The sequence below is a fragment of the Mustela nigripes genome, chromosome 1, assembly GCF_022355385.1.
Source record: "Mustela nigripes isolate SB6536 chromosome 1, MUSNIG.SB6536, whole genome shotgun sequence".
Lineage (NCBI taxonomy): Eukaryota > Metazoa > Chordata > Mammalia > Carnivora > Mustelidae > Mustela > Mustela nigripes.
In genome coordinates, this window is record NC_081557.1 from 242,609,695 (window position 1) to 242,628,188 (window position 18,494).

General features: G+C 40.6%; 1 protein-coding gene and 1 pseudogene across 1 annotated transcript in view; one reads left to right on the forward strand and one right to left on the reverse strand.

Annotated features, from left to right (window-relative positions):
• Positions 1 to 6,175: 6,175 nt before the first annotated feature.
• On the reverse strand, positions 6,176 to 7,501 carry LOC132005957 (tubulin alpha-1B chain-like; annotated as a pseudogene).
• Positions 7,502 to 11,644: 4,143 nt separating this feature from the next.
• NIPAL1 (NIPA like domain containing 1) overlaps positions 11,645 to 18,494 on the forward strand; it is a 28,124-nt gene continuing 21,274 nt past the window's right edge. The window contains exon 1 of the mRNA XM_059383505.1: positions 11,645 to 11,757. Within this exon, the coding sequence (XP_059239488.1) occupies positions 11,712 to 11,757 (46 nt within the window). The 5' untranslated portion in view covers positions 11,645 to 11,711. The remainder of the gene's footprint in view (positions 11,758 to 18,494) is intronic.

Here is an 18,494-nt window from a genome sequence, read left to right on the forward strand (position 1 = left end):
AAAATTATTAAAACTATTAAAATATAGAGTGAATTATTTATTCATTTTGTGAAAGAATTGCATGTGTGAAACATACCTGACCAAGAGATAAAATGAGTCTGAGCTTGCCTGAAAGGATAGTTCTTAGTTCAGCTGTGCAAAAAACATTAAGTTATGCCAGTTAGCATCTCAGTGTTATTCTAATGACCAAAAAAAATTTTCCCTAAGAATTTTTAGTGCAACATTTGACAATTTTACATAGTCTCAAAACTTTGGCTTATGACTGAAATTCATGAACAATCTGAAATATTCTCTCCATTTAGCAAAACTGCTTTCATTTCTGTCTATCAGCTCCCAAAATACATCTTTCTTTCTCCAGTACTTGCACTATATGTCCTGCTGAGTAATTAGTCGCTGAACAACCCAGTTAATGTTTGCCGTTCCAGTTGGATGACCTCCGCACCCAGTGGGCTCCAAGGTCCTCAAAATGGGAGATCCCCCACGGTACCTGACAGAGAAAATTAGCGGAGTACTGAGTACTCTTTTCTTTTGGAAAGTTGGCTTTTGGGTTCTAGAATTTTAAAAGTAATATTTAATTTCTGATTATAAAAGAAAATATGTTTCATAAAACATAGCTATTACAGAAAGGAAGAAAATAAAACTAAAATGGGTTTACCTTACTCATATTCTTATTATGATCAATATTAACATTTTGGTTCATACTCTCATATGTAGTTTTTATATAAAATTATTCTGGTTTTATTAATATTATAGTATTTTTTATTTTTTATTACTAAATATGTACCCAAAAGTGTCCTTTCAAAGACTGCATCACATTCTATGATAGTCTATTATTACATAATTTATGGATAGATTTCAATTTCATTGGACATTTTTCTTCTGGTATAAATTTTTCAAAAGGAATGTTCTTATTTTTAAATCATTATGCACAACTGTGATCACTTATTATTTTCTTAGGAATGAGATTACTAGAATAAAGTGTATTACCATTACTTCAAATTTGTATTGCCAGTATAATTTCCAGAAAATCTGGTTACCTGTTTGACTGTATAACATTAAGTAAACGACTGCCATTTGTAATTTGTTGACTTCTTTCAATTTTTCAACCAGTATGTTACCAATATACTATTTTAGCCTACTTTTTTGTAACTTAGTTATAACACATAGCCTTTAAACTGCTAGAATGTGTGTTTTTGATAAAACCACTCCATTACACACTTCCTCCAAACTAACCAGTGTAGTCACTTAGGTCACAATTTAGTTTTATGCTAAAATGTTATTGTTTCAGTCTCTCTCTCTCTCTCTTTTTTTTACAATGCATGCTTATTATTTTAATTTCAGTCTGGGTGTGTCAGTCTCTTTAAGCAGAATTACATAATCTGCTTAGGAAAATAAACCCCTTGCTTTGCATAACATAGAGGTATCTTAAACCCATCTCTATGAAATTAATTGAAAACATTTCAAAAAGCATGAAATGGTAGTAAATATTGAAATCACCTATAGAAAGGATAGTAAGGAATGAAGAGACACACAAAGAGAACCCCCCACTCCTCTCCCCACTGAAACCCTCAGTTTGTTTCCCGGAGTCCAGAATCTCTCATGGTTCGTCTCTCTCTCTCTGATTTCTCCCCCTTCGGATTTCCCTCCCTTCCTCCACGGTATTGCTTATGTTCCACATATGAGCAAAACCATATACTAATTGTCTTTCTCTGCTTGACTTACTTCGCTTAACATAATCCCCTCCAGTTCCATCCGCGTGGTCGCATTCATCCTTTGTGATGGCTGAGTAATATTCCATTGTATATATGGACCACATCTTCTTCATCCATTCATCTTTTGAAGGACAGCTCAGCTCCTTCTACAGTTTGGCTATTGTGGCCGTTGCTGCTATGAACATGGGGGTAGCTGTGCCCCTTCTTTTCACAACATCTGTATCTTTGGGGTAAATACCCAGTAGTGCAATGGCTGGGTCATAGGGTAGCCCTATTTTTAACCTGCTGAGGAACCCACACTGTTTTCGAAAGTGACTGCACCAATTTGCATTCTCTAGACCTATCTCTTATGTGAAAGATAAAACTAAAACAAATACACCTGAAAATAAAACAAGATGACGAGATTGGGACTTTGTTCATGGAATATTCATTTTCTCATGGATTGTTTCTTATTTGAAACTTTCTTAAATGATTTAATGAATTAAATAGTTGGAGCAATAATTTTAATCAAAATTTCTTCCTCCTGCCCATTTAACTTCCAGCTGACATCATGAAACTTCACAGAACTTGTGATTATAAAACAGTTCTTGCCCCAGTGAATGTTAATGCGAGGTCTTCGAGCGCAATGGTCCAGAAAGAATTCTTGAGACATTTGCAGTGCAACTTACTAAGTTCATTTAAGTAGTACAGGGGCAGGACCCTTGGGCAGAAAGACCTGCACATTTTGCCCTCTGAGGCTGGTGGTTATTGACTTAGTAATCAAAGAGAAGGGGGCATGCAGGAAGTATCAGATTACTTTGAATTTCTTTGAATTTCCATGCCTAAAACTAATTTTGCAAGATTCCTGTGCTGCTTATCATTCCGTTCAATATTAACTCTTGGTGAAATATACAGGCAGTGGTGAGACCCTTAAGGAATGTAGCAAATAGCAAATACTTGATCCTCATCCAAACTGTGCAAGCTTTAGGTCAGCCTTCTGGGCTAAGGGTAAATATTTTCCTGCCTCAAAATTAAATCCCTCAACCAGTCTCTCTCTCCCTCCATCTCTCTCTCTCTCTCTCTCTCTCTCTCACACACACACACACACACACACACACATACACAATTCTTTACCTCTTTGGAATGACTCGTTTGTTTTATCTCAAATGCACCTTTCTTTACCATCTCTCACACTTCTTTCTTCTACCTTTCCCCCTCCAAATCCACAATTAATTAATTTTAGGGACACCTGGGTAGCTCAGTGGGCTAAAACCTCTGCCTTCAGCTCTGGTCATGATCGCAGGGTCCTGGGATCGACCCCCGCATCGGGCTCTCTGCTCAGCAGGAAGCCTGCTTCCTCTTCTCTCTCTCTCTCTCTGTCTGCCCCTCTGCCTACTTGTGGTCTCTGTCTGTCAAATAAATAAATAAAATATTTTTTTAAAAAAGGATGATGAACTTTTTATTATCCCAATTCTCCAGGTAATGCTCTTCAGCTGTGTAGTCTAGAGACAAAATGACTTAATCTTCCTGAATTTCCATTTCCTCTGTGGAATGAAAATGTAATGCCTACTTCATTAGGTTTTTGTGAAGATAAATGGAGCAAGGTTATAGAGTGTCACACACTTTTGGTATACACAGTCAATGTTCTCTCCCTCTCCTTCCCTTTTCTCTGAGCTCTTAGACTGCATCTAAAGCTTCGCTGCCCATGGATGAGGTCTTACCAGTCCTCGATATGTTGTCATGGGACTCCTGGAAGCCAGGTACATGCAGCTATTAATAGCTAACTTATGTAAAGCTGTAGAACCATTATTTATATCTTGTTTCTAAATAATTTATTATATAATTCTAGTAAAGTATGATCAAGTGAAATAATTTTTTTTTTAATGAAAATCTGTTTTTTGTGTGTAGAGCACTTAACAATGTGAAATACTAATCGTTCGTAAAGGCATAGAATTTGTTCAAGTGTTCCTTTGTTCATTCAACATATAATTCCTAAGCACCACACTGTACTAGGCACTGTTTGAAGGTCTGGGAGAACACACAGCCTTTCCCTTAGAGACAATAACCAAAGAAGAGATTTTTACAATACAAGATAGTTAAGAGCTGAGGAAGCACTTACAAGGAGCTCTAAGATTTGGGGAGGAGAAGAACTAGACCGGAAGACTGCCACGGGAAAATTATCTCCGCTGAAATTGAAGGTAAATAGGAATGTTGTTTTCACACATTAAACGTACATACTAGGATATTCAAAGGGTGAGAGTGTGCTTTATTTTGTTTTGTTTTGTTTTCCCCTCCAAAGTGTGATGAGCTTGACCTAGCCCATCTATCCATGGATTTCTTTTCTTGGGACCTGCAGTAACCTTGACTGATGGAAAGAACAGAGCCACATTGGATTACCTGTTTAGTAGGCTACTTTTAGTCTGGTTCCGGGTCTTGCTTGGTCAGCTCCCTTTAATCTTTATAATCCTATTTAAACTGCCTCTAACTATAAATGCTCATTTGCATGACATTGACTCCTGTATTTTCATTTCAAAAATCACGTGATTCCAGGGATTCTGGCTCTTGACCCTAGATTATTAAATATTTGATAGTCTGCCTTCCAACCCACCAAGACTTTTAGCCAGAGTGGTCAGCGATGTCTTTGCAGCATTTATAACCATAATAATTAAATGTCATGTAATTAATTGTTTAATGTTGTCTTCCCTGTAAGAAATGTAAACACCAAGGAGCCAGGCCCTGTGTCTGTGTTGTTCATCACTGTGTCTCTACTGTCTACCATCATTCTATAGTAACTGATATTACAAGACCCCCTTATAAATTGCTATGCAAATTAAATAAAATGTTTATTATTATGTCTGAATTTAACTGGCCTCAGAAACTTACAGAATTTTGATTAATCCTCATATATATAAGGAGAAGCTGAGTCATGGAATTTTAGCACCTGATGTTCTTAGAATATTGGAAATAATAAACTTTGGAGTCAGACTAATGTAGACTTGCATCCTTGATCTTGGGCAAATTTTTTAACTCCTCTGAGGCTCTGTTTTTTTCCTCAGTATAATGGGACAACTTCCTTGTTTCAAGTTATAGTAATTAGAATAATCTACATTAAAACTCTTCCCACAGTCTTTGGCACAAATCAGGCCCTCATTATGTAATTATTAAGATTATTATTATTTTACTGAGAAATAGTTCCTGAAGCCCACACTATTAGTAATTTGCTGCTAGATATCAGGTAAACAACAGAATTAGATAGAGAAAATCTCAAAAGGATTCAGCGTAAAAATGACTCTGTCATGCAGAAGTGTGTAGTTGTCCCAGAGGAGTTTAAGTCTTTTATTTTTTTTAAATTTAATTTAATTTTTTTTTCAGTAAAAAAGATTCAAAATTCAAGATTCGCTGTTTATGCACCACACCCAGTGCTTAAGTCTTTTAGGTAAATATGAAAACATTTCAAATTTTGAAATGTTTGTGCCTTCAGGATGCTAGGATTCTGCAGAATCTACAGTGGAAATATGGTTGCTTACTTACCTTCCTAAAACTAGCTTTGGATTCAGCTTTCTCAGATAAGCCAAATCTTCTATATGATACCTAACTTTTAAAATTTGGTCACTGTGCCCCTTCTCCCACAGGCCCACCCCTAACATGAGCAGGACTGAGTGAGGCAAGAGAACACATAGAGGCCTACATAACACATGTCTAAATATTTAAAATCAAGTTAATGAAGTATTAAATAAAATGTGTTTTGTTTTCACCTTGAAAAACACCTTTGTAATATATATATATATATATATATATATATAATCTGTAAAATAGATTGTTTTAACACAATTGAAACTTGGCTCAATGTCACAGATAACTGGATTTAATTTTTTTTGAACATTTTATTTATTTATTTGACAGACAGAGATCACAAGTAGGCAGAGAGGTAGGTAGAGAGGTGGGGGGGGGAAGCAGGCTCCCCACCGAGCACAGAGCCCGATGCGGGGCTCAATCCCAGGGCCCTAGGATCATGACCTGAGCCGAAGGCAGAGGCTTTAATCACTGAGCCACCCAGGCACCCCTGGATTTAATTATTTTATGTGTCTGGGTGGGCCTATTGGTGGGCCAGGGATATTCACTAAGTAATAAAATAAAGATATACACAAATGATAATTGACTATATATTACATACAATTTATTTTTCTACGTTTTCAGGAAAATTACTAAATGCCTTATAATAATCATGATTTTACATTATTTGTGTTCTATTGATAGTAGGGCCAAGTTTGATAATCTTTTTTTCTTAAAGCCTTTACTTTGAGACACGATGGACAACGGAAAAACCTTATAGGTAGACATGGAAAAGTAAGATGTGATCACAGTTAAAAGTGAAGCAATCTAATTAGACAGCTTTAATGCCTGTCCGCTAATGTAGAAGCTGAAATTCTGAGTGTGACCTGTTGTAGGGCTGAAAGGAGTGGAAATTAGTATTCCGCTCCTTCTTACTCACCCTCTCCTTCAACAGAATCTACACCAACATCCTGATAATCCTTCTCAAGGGTGGCCATGTCCTCATGGGCATCAGAAAACTCTCTTTCCTCCATGCCCTCCCCCACATACCCATGAACAAGGGCACACTTGGCATACAGCAGGTGGAACTTGTGGTCCAGGTGAGACCAGGCCTCAGCCATGGCTCTAGTGTTGCTCAGCATGCGCACAGCTCGTTGTACTTTGGCCAAGTCTCCACCAGGTACCACGGTGGGAGGCTGGTAATTAATGTCTACTCTGAAGCCCGTGGGGCACCAGTCCACAAACTGGATGGTACACTTGGTCTTGGCAATGGCAGCACTGATGTCTTTGGGAACCACATCACCACAGTACAAAAGGCAGCAACCCAGGTATTTACTATGGAGGGATCACATTTCACCATCTGGCTGGCTGGCTCAAAGCATGAATGCATTGGTGATCTCTGCTATAGAAAGCAGTTCATGGTAGGCTTTGCAGATGAGATGACAGGAACATATGTGGCCTGAGGGAAGTGCATGTGGGGGGATAGGACTCCAGGTTGGTCTAGAATGCTGTCAGATCAACATGCAGGGCTCCATCAAATCTGGGGAAGTGGTGATAGAAGAAATACCTCGCTAATAAGGTGGTTAAGGTTATTGTAGGTTGGGCATTCAATATCCAGGTTTCTATGACAGATGTCATAGATGGCCTCATGGTCTACCATGAAGGCACAATCAGAGTGCTGCAGGGTGGCCTGAGTAGTAATGATGGAATTGTAGGGCTCAACTACAGCTGTGCAAATCTAGAGGTCTAAATGGAGAACTCCAGCTTGGACTTCTTGCCATAATCGACAGAGAGACGTTCTATCAGCAGGGAGGTGAACCTTGAACAAGTTCCCCTCCAAAACTGTGTAAAACCAAAAAGCTTTGCATGCAGTGGTCAGCCAATTTCTGAATTTGGTTCATAACAAGGTCAATGATCTCCTTGCCAGTGGTGTAGTACCCTCAGACATAGTTATTAGCAGCATCTTCCTTGCCTGTGATGGGCTGCTCAGGGTAGAAAAGCTGGCAGTCAGTCCCAGTGTGAACTTTACCAATGACTGTGGGTTCCAGGTCTACAAACACTAAGAAGGTATTGAAGGTGTGCTTGCCAGATCCCATCTCACTGAACAAGGTGTTGAAGGAGTCATCTCCTCCTCCAGTGGTCTGCTCATTTTCCATCTGGCCATTAGGTTGGAAGTATTCCGGGCAATAGAGTTCTCAATAGGCATTGCCAATCTGGAAACCCGCCTGGCCAATGTGGATGAAGATACGCTCATGCATGGTAGCTACGGGTAGCAAGGGCAGGTGACAGGAGCAGACATTAGTCCCAGTTACCATCCCTGATAAGCTAGGAGTCAAGGTTAAGTAATGCACTCAAGTTAGATCATACTTCTTGAGTCATCATAGAGTTTACATCATTTTGTTAATTTCTCTGTAGGCAATCTTTGTATTGTTTGCCAATACAACTCATAAAATGATACTTAGATTTAGAAATAAATCATAAATTTTAAATAACATGTTTCAACATTGCACTTGGCTCTTATAAGTCATCTATATTATGGACTTGGCTTTGTTGTGACAATGTAGCTTGATTCCAAACTGGACAAAAGATATGAAATCACTGTCTTCAAAATACTGCACAATAGCATGCGAGTGTGATATTTGAGAGAAGGGGAGAAAATGAGTTGAACCCTGCCCAAAGGCAATTTATGAACTATGACAAAATGAGATAAAGCAGAACCCAATGGTCTAGCTTAGTTGAGGAGCCTGAAATATGATCTTGGAGACCAAAGAGAATTGCAGAACAGAGTTCCAGAGAGGAGGAAACTGTGCAGACAAAGAGCTCCAGAAATCTGCAAAGAGGTCTTCTCAAGTCTTTGGTGGAATAAAATAAAATAAAATGCATCTTCATGTCATTTACAAGAAATGGCTTTTTAAAAAGATTTTATTTATTTGTTAGAGAGAGAGCATGAACTGGAGGAAGAGGGAGAGAGAATCTGAAGCAGACTCCATGCTGAGTCAAGAGCCCAACCCCAGGGCTCAATCTCACCACCACAAGATCATGACCTGAGCCAAAACCCAGTCTGCTGCTCAACCCACCCAGGAGCCCCATGTACAAGAAATGTTTTAAACAGAGAGGTACGGGGATAGAAGAAGGTAGAACGTGTAAACTCTAGTAATAAAACAGCTGGTTTAGCTATATTAGTATCAAAGTAAATTCAAATCAAAAAGTTATTATTAGAAATACACAAGAACATTGAATAATGATTGAAGTGTCAATTGATTAAGAAGCCATAACAACCCAACTTGTATGTGCACCTAATGACAAATCTTCAAAAATTCATGAAACAAAAACTGGCATCACTAAATTTGTAGACAAACTCACAACTGCATGTGATTTTAATACTTTATTCTCAGTAATTGATAGGACGAATTTAAAAATCAGTAGTAAACTAGATCTTGAGCAACGAATTTGTCCTGACATTTATGTAACACTATACCCAACAATGGCAGAATTTATATTTTAAATTTTACCTGGCACATTCACCAAGACAAGCCATATGGTGGGCCAGATGCCAAATCTCAGTAAATTTCAGAGGGCTGTAAGTATAAAGAATATATTCTATGTTCAAAACAGAATTAAATCAGAAATCAATAGTAGGAGGGAATCTGGAAAATCTCCAAATATGTGGAAATGAAGCAACATACTCCAAAATAGCCCATGGTCAAAGAAGAAATCACTAGGAAAGTTTTAGAATACTCTGAACTAAATGATAAAAAAAAAAAAAAATCAAAATTTGCTGTATGCAGCTAAAGCAGTATTTGAAGGCAAATTAGTTTTAAATGTTTGAATTAGAAGGAGTAAAGTTTTAAAAATAAATGCTCTTCCCTGATATGAGGAAGTTGAGAGGCAAGGTGGAGGGTTTTGGGGGTAGGAAAGGAATAAATGAAACATGATGGGATGAAGAGGGAGACAAACCGGAAGAGACTCTTAATCTCTCAAAACAAACTAAGGGTTGTGGGGAGGAGGGTGGGGAGAGGGTGGTTGAGTTACAGGCTTTGGGGAAGGTACATGCTATGGTGAGTGCTGTGAAGTGGGTAAACCTGGCGATTCACAGACCTGTACCCCTGGGGCCAATAATACATTATATGTTAATAAAAAAATAAAAATAAAATAAAAAATTAAAATCAATGATCTATGTTTCCACCTTAGAAACTAGAAGTAAATTAAAGTCGGTGTAGAAGGAAAGAAGTAAAAATAAAATAATAAGTAAATGTATCGAATACATAATAATGATAATAAAAATGATAGCAGAAGCTAATGAAATCTTAGAAGTCAGTAAAGAAAATCAAGATAAGAGCTGGTTCTGGGAATAATTAATAAAGGGCACCTGGCTGGCTCAGTAGTGGAGCATGAGACTCTTGATCTCGGGGTTATAAGTCCGATTACTTGAAAGTAAAATTTTTAAAGAAAATAAAAAATGAATCAAAACCTCCTAGAAGACTAATTGAGAAAAAAAAAAGGGATCACAAATTCTCAACTGTAGACTTGGCACGGTTCACTGGTGGGCCAGCTGGAGATTTTTTGATGCTCCTTTTTTGGTTATATAAACACCATACTTTTGGGGGGAATAAAAATCCCCCAAATAAATGTCACTCAAGACAGTCTATGGTGCTGTAACAGCATAATATCCAAAATCATCCAGAAATAGGCAGTGAAGGAAAATATAAAGTTCTGCTTAGGCAACAGTTAAACTGAGAAAACAAAGATCCTAAATAAGGTTAAATATTTTTTTTGAAAGGTTAAATATTTATTTTTCTCCTTCTTATCAGAACTGAGAAAGAAGAATTACAGCAAAGTACCTCCTACCTAAAATAGACCTTAATAAGAAATGGGAATCCAATTTTTATAAGAAATCATCTGGGTGGTACATTTTTAGTGGGTTTGTTTAAAAAAAAAAATCCAATTAGCAAATAGGATAAGAACATAGACTCTGAAGCCAGACTTCATTAGTTAGCATTCCAAATCTACCACTTGCCAGCTATGTGTCCATAAACAAGTTACTTAATGTCTGTTTGCCTCTCTTTACTCATCTGTAAAGTAGGGGTTAATAATATTATTGTCAATCCATTATAATTTAAAAGGCAAATATTTATACGTGCTTAAAATAACTCACACAGGTGCCAAATAATTAATAAATAATACTTTAGATCACATTTACAATCATCATCAATCTTTAATCAAAGCAAGTTTTTCAAGTCTGATGTTCAAACAAAACGTTTAAATAGAAATCTAAGTTCTAAAACTTACTGTCCAAATTTTGGCATAAATCGCCCTCCCTTCCAATTTTCACCTAGTCCCCCCCATGATATTCCTTCTCCACCAAGCCATCCACACATAAAAGCGTGTGCCTCCTATTGTTGAACTGACTGTTCTTAACTCTTCGTTTATCAGCCTGAGAACAAGAAAAGCAAGATTGAGGCCGCTGTCATGAAACTCTTAGGTAATAAAGTTAATAGCACTGTTCATAGTACCTAGAGCAAAGGCAAGGTGAGCAGAGGAGAGATTTTTCATTGTTGAAGTCCCAGGACACAGAGACATCCCACTTACGGCAAAGGTTTTAACAGGATTTATACCCACTTCATACCAGATAATCACCTACCACCAGGCCTTTCACCAACTCATTGGTTAAGTTACTTAACCTTGCTCGGATCCCTCATCTGTAAAAAGTGGCCATTAAAAGACTAGGTTGTGAGATACAATGGGTGCCCACATACGCATGGCAAAGAATATCATAAATGTTAGCTACTTCTATTTTGTGGGAATCAGTCGTTTCCGTTTGAGCCTTGTCTCTGCTTTAGGATTTATGGTAATAATTGCAGGACTTAGAAAAAAGGGCTTTGGAGGACATGAGTTTGAAGCCGAGGGACCGCGGGGAGAATCTGATAGCACCAGAAGGGCAAAATCTGTTAGAATCAGCTTAAGCCTGGTCATCAGAGCTGAAGCCCAATGGCCGGCAACTTCCTTGCAGAGCGGTTAACATCTGCAGCAGGGCCCTCGGGAAATTTCTGGACCTCGGAAGAAGGCAGAAGGGGTGCTCAGCACAGCCTTTACTCCACTAAATTGCCGCAGAGTTGGCCCGTGGCCTGCACGCTCCGGGGGGCGTCTTTACCCTGAGAAGTGTCCACTGCACGGTTCCAGCCGCAGAGCCGAGAGCCGGCGGGAGCTGCCGCCAGCCCCACGAGGGACCAGGCTCTGCCGCCGAGGTCCACACCCGAAGCACTGGGTCCCAGCCTCCGACCTCGGGGGCGTGGCTCGCGAGGAGGTGCACCCCTCCTATTGGCTAAGGCTGCTCCGGGGGGCGGAGTGAACGCGCGCCAGTCCCGGACCCTACAGCTCCGCCGCCTCGTGGGTCCCGGGGCAGGAGGAGTAGCTTGGGTGGAGGAGGAGGAGGGAGAGCCTGCTGGGAGAAGCCCCGACTGGGGGGCCATGGGGGGACAGGTGAGGCTGCCGCCTGAAGAGGCCTGCCAAAAAGGTGAGTGACTGTCCCCAGCCGAGGGACCTGGCCCCGGGGTGGTGATGAGACCGGGTGGGCGGTCCCGGGTCCTTGGTTTACTCATTCAGGCTCTGGGCCAGTGAGTAGATATGTACTGGTGCGCGCAGTATGCCAGGCTCTGGGGAAGCCAGAGCCGGACGAGATAGACAGACGGGGCTCCCCCTCTGGTGCAGGAGGCAGTCCCATGTAGATTGCAGCGTGCTGGGCGTCGCGACGGGGAAAATCGGGGGGCGGGGGGGGGGGAAGACTCCTGCGTCTCGTCTGAGAAAGGCGCTTCCTCTGACTCAGACTCGCTCCTGGAGTCCGCGTTCGAAGTCACCCGGTGGGCAGAGGGGCGTGCCTCGGGACGGGGCGGGAGTCGTTGTTGCGCCCTGCGTGGGCTCCTCGAGGGTCAGACACTGCGCGAACTCAGGCGCGCTGGGCCTCGCGGGGAGGGCGCTGGACCCTCCCGGGCCGCCCACGTCTCTCCTCTGTCTTCGAGATGAAAACTTTCCCAACCCTGCTGGCCTCGCGTCTGACTCGCCGTGCAGTCACTTCTTGGCTACTTCAGGCGAGAGCCCAACGGGAGAGGAGGCGGGGAACTGGGCGCAGTCACTGGTAGGTTTGTCACTGTCCGCCAGGCTGGGGTTTCGGCCCCCAGGCGAATCCTGAAGAATCGCTGGGCCAGGCCGCTTGCCCTTTGCCAGGTGTTTGATCGCTGCCTGGCTTTCTAAAGTCACACACAGTGCGGAAGGCCCGTGTGAGCCAGGATCGAAGTAGGACGGAATACTGGGAGCGTGCCCCTGACGGGAAGGGTGTGTCTCAGCTGAAAAGACAGTTTTCAACGTGTGAAGGCGAAGGCTGATTTCTAATTACCTGGTAAGGACAAGAAGAGAGACGAGTGAGGGGCGCGGCAAGAATGCTTTTCCAAATTCGCTAACAACTTGAGGTTTCCTCTCCTCTTGTCTCCTCCAAATGCTTCTTCTTCTTATTATTATTATTTATTTTCTATGACCCTGCAATTGCACTACGGGGTATTTACCCCAAACATACAGATGTAGTGAAAAGAAGGACCATCTGTACCCCAATGTTTATAGCAGCAAAGGCCACAGTTGCCAAATTGTGGGAAGAACCAAGATGCCCATTAATGGGCGAATGGATAAGGAAGATGTGGCCCAAATTATTCCTTGATGCAGAGTTTACATTTTAAAAAGGGAGGCCTGGGGGAGTTGGAGGGAGTGTCAGTGAACGAGTCGAAACTATGCTAGCAAGAGAGAGAAGGAACACAAAGAGAAAATGCCTGAAAAACTCAAAAATTACTCCAAAGATGAAGTTTTGGAAGTTGTTACTAGAGTAGCTGGATCTGAAATTATTTCCTAGATAGATTGCATGATCTTTGTCTAAATAATTCCTAAGCCAGTAAGTCAGACTGTTAATAGTATATCCACCCTTATTTACCCAAGAGATCTGTAAGTAAGGAGGGTTTGTGAATTACACTTGCTTGTTTGAACTTAGATGTTTTTCCTGCTTTACTCGTGCATTTAGTTCCAACAAGATGTATTCAAGCTCAGTGCTTAATTCCTATGATTAATTATAATATTGTGTGGGGAAGACTTGAGAGAAATCCGAATCCTTATCAATAGTGGGAAGAGATTAGGCTTTGGCATCTGTCTTCTCAACTATACCTGAACGTCCTTGAGTCTTCATCCTAAACCAGGAATAATTTGTACAGTTTACAGTTGTCCGATTACATATGAAGCACACGGCTCAGAGCTTGACATGGAGTAACAGCTCAATTTTCATTCATACATTCATCCAAATAACAAGAGTCCATGTGTCAGGCACTGACATGAATTTGGCACAGATGAATTTGCAGGACAGTCTGGTCCCAGACTCTAGTAAGCCTCCCATGTAGCTTACTGTGTAGAAGGCAGATAATATGCAACAAACAAATGAATAAAAAAGGACATTACAAGAGTGGCAAGTGTTATAGATAATGTATTGAGAAAGTTGAGGATGTTTAGATTGGGTACTGAGGGAAGGTCCCTTAGAGAAAGTTCTGTTTGAGCGGAGATCCAGATGACAAGAAGTTCATGAGATCTAAGCATAGAGCATTCCAGTTGGACTTCCATAAAGGAAAAGTTAACCTCATACTTCGTTTTTTACCTGAAAACCATAGATGCTTCAAAAAGACTTCCAATTCTAACTTTTCTTGTTTCTTTTTTCTAAGATTTTATTTATTTATTTGAGAGAGAGAGCGTGCATGCGTGAGCAGGGGGAGGGGCTAAGGGAGAGGGAAGAGCAGATTCCCCACTGAGCCGGAAGGCTGCTGCGGGGCTCTATCCCAGGACCCTGTGATCATGACCTGAGCCAAAGACAGCCGCTTAATTGACTGAGCCACCCAGGCACCCCAAACTCAAAATTTTCTAAAAAAAAAAAAAAATTAACACACATGGAGGGCGTTTTTCATGTAGGTGTTTGATACTATGTTACATATTCCACAGATCTCAATTGGAGTCCAAGAGCCAATAGAGGCTTCCTAATTTGCAAATATGACACCATGAAAATACAGTGTAAGAGATATACCCAACTGCACGAAGACTCTGTCCCCAGGACTATGTGGGGTTGTGAGGAGAACAAAGGACAGAAAAACTAGGCTGTAAAGAAGACAAACCATATATCCCAGTGGATCTGCTTGAGAATTCTGACCTGATTTGGCAGCAAAGAGAATAAGCTGCAGATGGACAGGGATCCAGTGGTTTTCAAAGCTTTCTTTGACCATGTGAACCACTTTTCCAGGGAGCAGCCAGCTAGCAGAGCGGAAAAGGACATAGATGGGTTTTGGGACTGATTTATCTGGCATGATGTTGAAAGGAAGAAATATCATCTGTATCTCTCTTGTACTGATTAGGGTATGTCCTGTATTCATGTATATAATCTTAAATTTTCAAAACGGGTTCTCATAAAAATGTATCAGTTTATCTTCATACATCATTAAATTCTGTGTTTTATTGGGTAGTCATTTTTTCCTTTTTGCAGATTAGAAACCAAGGCCCAAAGAATTGTATAATTGAACATCGAATAATGTTTCCTAATTAGTGATCAAACTAGGCACAAAATTATTTGGGCCTTTGTTTTTCTGTAGGTGCCCATACCCCTTTGCTGGCTTTCTTGGATGCAGTACGACTCATTTTAATGATTCTGAGATTTTTACTTTTAAGAACACCTATGTCTGAAACATTTCTCAGAATTCCACCAAGTGAACACAACTTTCATTATCAGGAAAAACTTCATTTTTTGTGTAATGTATAGATGCTTTTCTTACTGTACTAAAGAAAAATGTCCTCCAAATTTTTGCAGATTGTTTTTCCATTTTTCTATAGATGTCCTAAATGCTGAAATTCAAAAGTACTCAAAGCTAGTTAAAATTCTCCACTAAAGGTTATTCAGAAAACAATAAGCTGGAGTGCCTGGGTGGCTTAGTCAGTTAAGCATCTGCCTTTGGCTCAGGTCAAGGTCCCAGGGTCCTGGGATCAAGCCCAGCTTTGGGCTCCCTGCGTAGGAGGAAGCCTGCTTCTCTCCCTCCCACTCCCCCTGCTTTGTGTCCCTCTCTTTGTGTCTCTCTCTGTCAAATAAATAAATTAAAAATCTTAAAAAAAAAAAGAAAACAATGTGTAAAAAATAGTTTAGTCTAATACTTAATATGTAATTGCTTTTATTTTTTAAGTTTTTATTTTAATTCCAGTTAGTTAACATACAATGTAATACCAGTTTCAGGTATACAATATAGTGATTCAACACTTCCATATATCACCCAGTGCTGCTTAATCCCCATCCCCTATGTCAGCCATGCCACGCCCCCCTCTGTTAACCATCTCTAACTGATGGTTAGAGAACATGGTTTGTTCTCTATAGTTAAGAGTCTGTTTCTTTTCTTGTCTTTTTTTTTTTTTTTTAAGATTTTTAAAATTTTTTTGAGAGAGTGAGAGAGCATGAGCAGGGATGGGGAGGAGAGGGAGAAACAGACTCCCTGCCAAGCGAGAAGCCCCACACAAGAGTCTCCATCCCAGGACCCTGAGATCATGACCTGAGCTGAAGGCACATGCTTAACCTATTGAGCCACCCAGGTGCCCCAAGAGTCGGTTTCTTGATTTATCAATATTTCTCTTTTTTTCCTCTCTTGCTTGTTTGTTTTGTTTCCTAAATTCTACATATGAGTAAAATCTTATCGTATTTGTCTTTCTGTAACTGACTGACTTTGCTTAGCATTATACTCTTCTAGAACCATCCATGTCATTGCAAATGGCAAGATTTCATTCTCTCTTACCGCTGAATAATAGCCCATTGTATATATATATGCCACATCTTCCTTATCCATTCATCCACTGATGGGTACTTGGGTTGCTTCCATAATTAGGCTATTATAAATAATGCTACTATAAACGTAGGGGTATTTTTATATTCTGGTTTATAAGGTAGTTCTATTTTTAATATTTTGAGGAACCTCCATAACATATTCCACAATGGCTGCACCAGTTTGCATTCCCACTAGCAATGCAAGAGGGTTCCCCTTTCTCCACCTCCTTGCCAGCAACTGTTGTTAATTTTAGCCATTCTGACAAGTGCATCATCTTCCACTTGTTTTGATTTATGTTTTCTTGATGGTAAGTGATAATGAACATCTTTTCATGTGTGGCTTCATGATCTGTATGTCTTCTTTGAAGAAAGGTCTGTTCATGTCTTCTTCCTGTTGTTCAATTGGATTATTTGTTTTGGGGTGTATTGATTGGGAGTCTGATAAGTTCTTACCTATTTTATCTTTAACAGTTTAGTAACTTTAGTGATGTACATGTTGTAAAGTGTGAAAAGAGCAGAAGTTTATGTAGGAAATCTAGTGGTCAGTAGTCCTAGAGTCCTTGGCTTCTAAACATGCTGATAGTGGTTAGATCTTGCTTAAATTTTTTAAAGATTTATTTATTAGTTTGAGAGTGAGAGAAAGAGAGAGGGTGCACAGAGAGAGAGAGAGAGAGAGTAGGGGGAGGGGCACAGGGAGAGGGAGAGAGAGAATCCTCAAACATATTCCCTGTGAGTATGAAAGCTGACGTAGGGCTTGATACCAGGACCCTGAGATCCTGGCCCGAGTCAAAATCAAGAGTTGGTTGCCTAACTGACTGAGCCACACAGGCACTCCTTAATTTTTTTTTTTTTTTAGATTGGTAATGTCTTCTCAATTTTACTTTGGTTAATTGAAATAACGATCTTCTTACCCAGCCTTAATGGAGTTTATTTGTAAATCTATTACTATGATTTGATTTCCATACTTACTCACAATGATTTCCCATTCTTATTCTGTGCCAAATTTTCTCTAAATTATTTCTAATCCCTATTCTGCTCCCCTGTTCCTGTTTGATAGTTCTCTCACTTAAATTGTCAGCTCCAGGGGCACCTGGGTAGCTCAGGTCATGATCTCAGGGTCCTGGATTTTTAAAAAATCTTAAAAAAAAAATTGTCAGCTCCATGAGAACAAAGACCTGTTCACCCGTCCTGTTGGTCACTGTCTTTTTTTTTTTTTTTTAAGAATTTATTTATTTATTTGATGGAGATTACAAATAGACAGAGAGGCAGGCAGAGAGAGAGGAGGAAGCAGGTTCCCCGCTGAGTGGAGAGCCCAGTGTGGGGCTCGATCCAGGACCCTGGGATCATGACCTGAGCCAAAGGCAGAGGCTTTAACCCACTGAGCCACCCAGGAACCCCCCTGTTGGTCACTGTCTTACCCATACTTAGAACAGGGCCTGGTACTCAGGAAATGCCCAGTAAGAATTTGCAAAGTCTTGAATAAATGAATACCTAATGCAGTGCCTTGCACGATAGGTTTTCAACAGCTAGTTTGTTGAGCAAACAGAAGAAATAGATATATGAATGTACGATGTTGTTGTATAGTCATAACAAAGCTGTGAGAAGAGGTTGGTTTCATCATCATCATTAAATAATGATGATATGGTGATATGATGGAAAGAGGTTGAGAAGTTCCTTTGTTATTCTTTTTTTTTTAAGATTTTATTTATTTATTTGACAGACAGAGATCACAAGTAGGCAGAGAGGCAGGCAGAGAGAGAGGAAGGGAAGCAGGCTCCCCGCTGAGCAGAGTTTCTGATGTGGGACTCGATCTCAGGACCCTGGGATCATGACCTGAGCTGAAGGCAGAAGCTTTAACCCACTGAGCCACCCAGGTGCCCCCTTTTGTTTTTTCTTTAAAGATTTCATTTATTCATTTATTTGAGAGAGAGAGAGAGTGAGAAAGCAAGGGAGAGAGACCATGAGCAAGGGGAGTGGCAGAGGGAGAGGGAGAAGCCGGGCTCCCTGCTCATCGAGTCCCTGGGGCTTGTTCCCAGGACCCTGGGATCATGACCTGAGCTGAAGGTAGACTCTTAACCATCTGAGCCACCCAGGAACTTCTGAGAAGACCCTTTAGAGTGCAAGGGCAGAGAAGACCTTTCTAAGGAAGAGACATTTTAAAGATTTATTTATTTATTTGGGCGGGGGGAGTGTGCATGGGAGGTGGGAGGGGCAGAGAGAGAGGGGGAGAGAGAGAATGTCAAGCAGACTCCACACTCAGCACGGAACAGATGGGGGGCTCAGTCTCACGATCCTGAGATCATGACCTGAGCCCAAATCAGCAGTCAGATGCTTAACCAACTGAGCCACCCAGGCTCCCCAGAAAGTGACATTTTAGTATA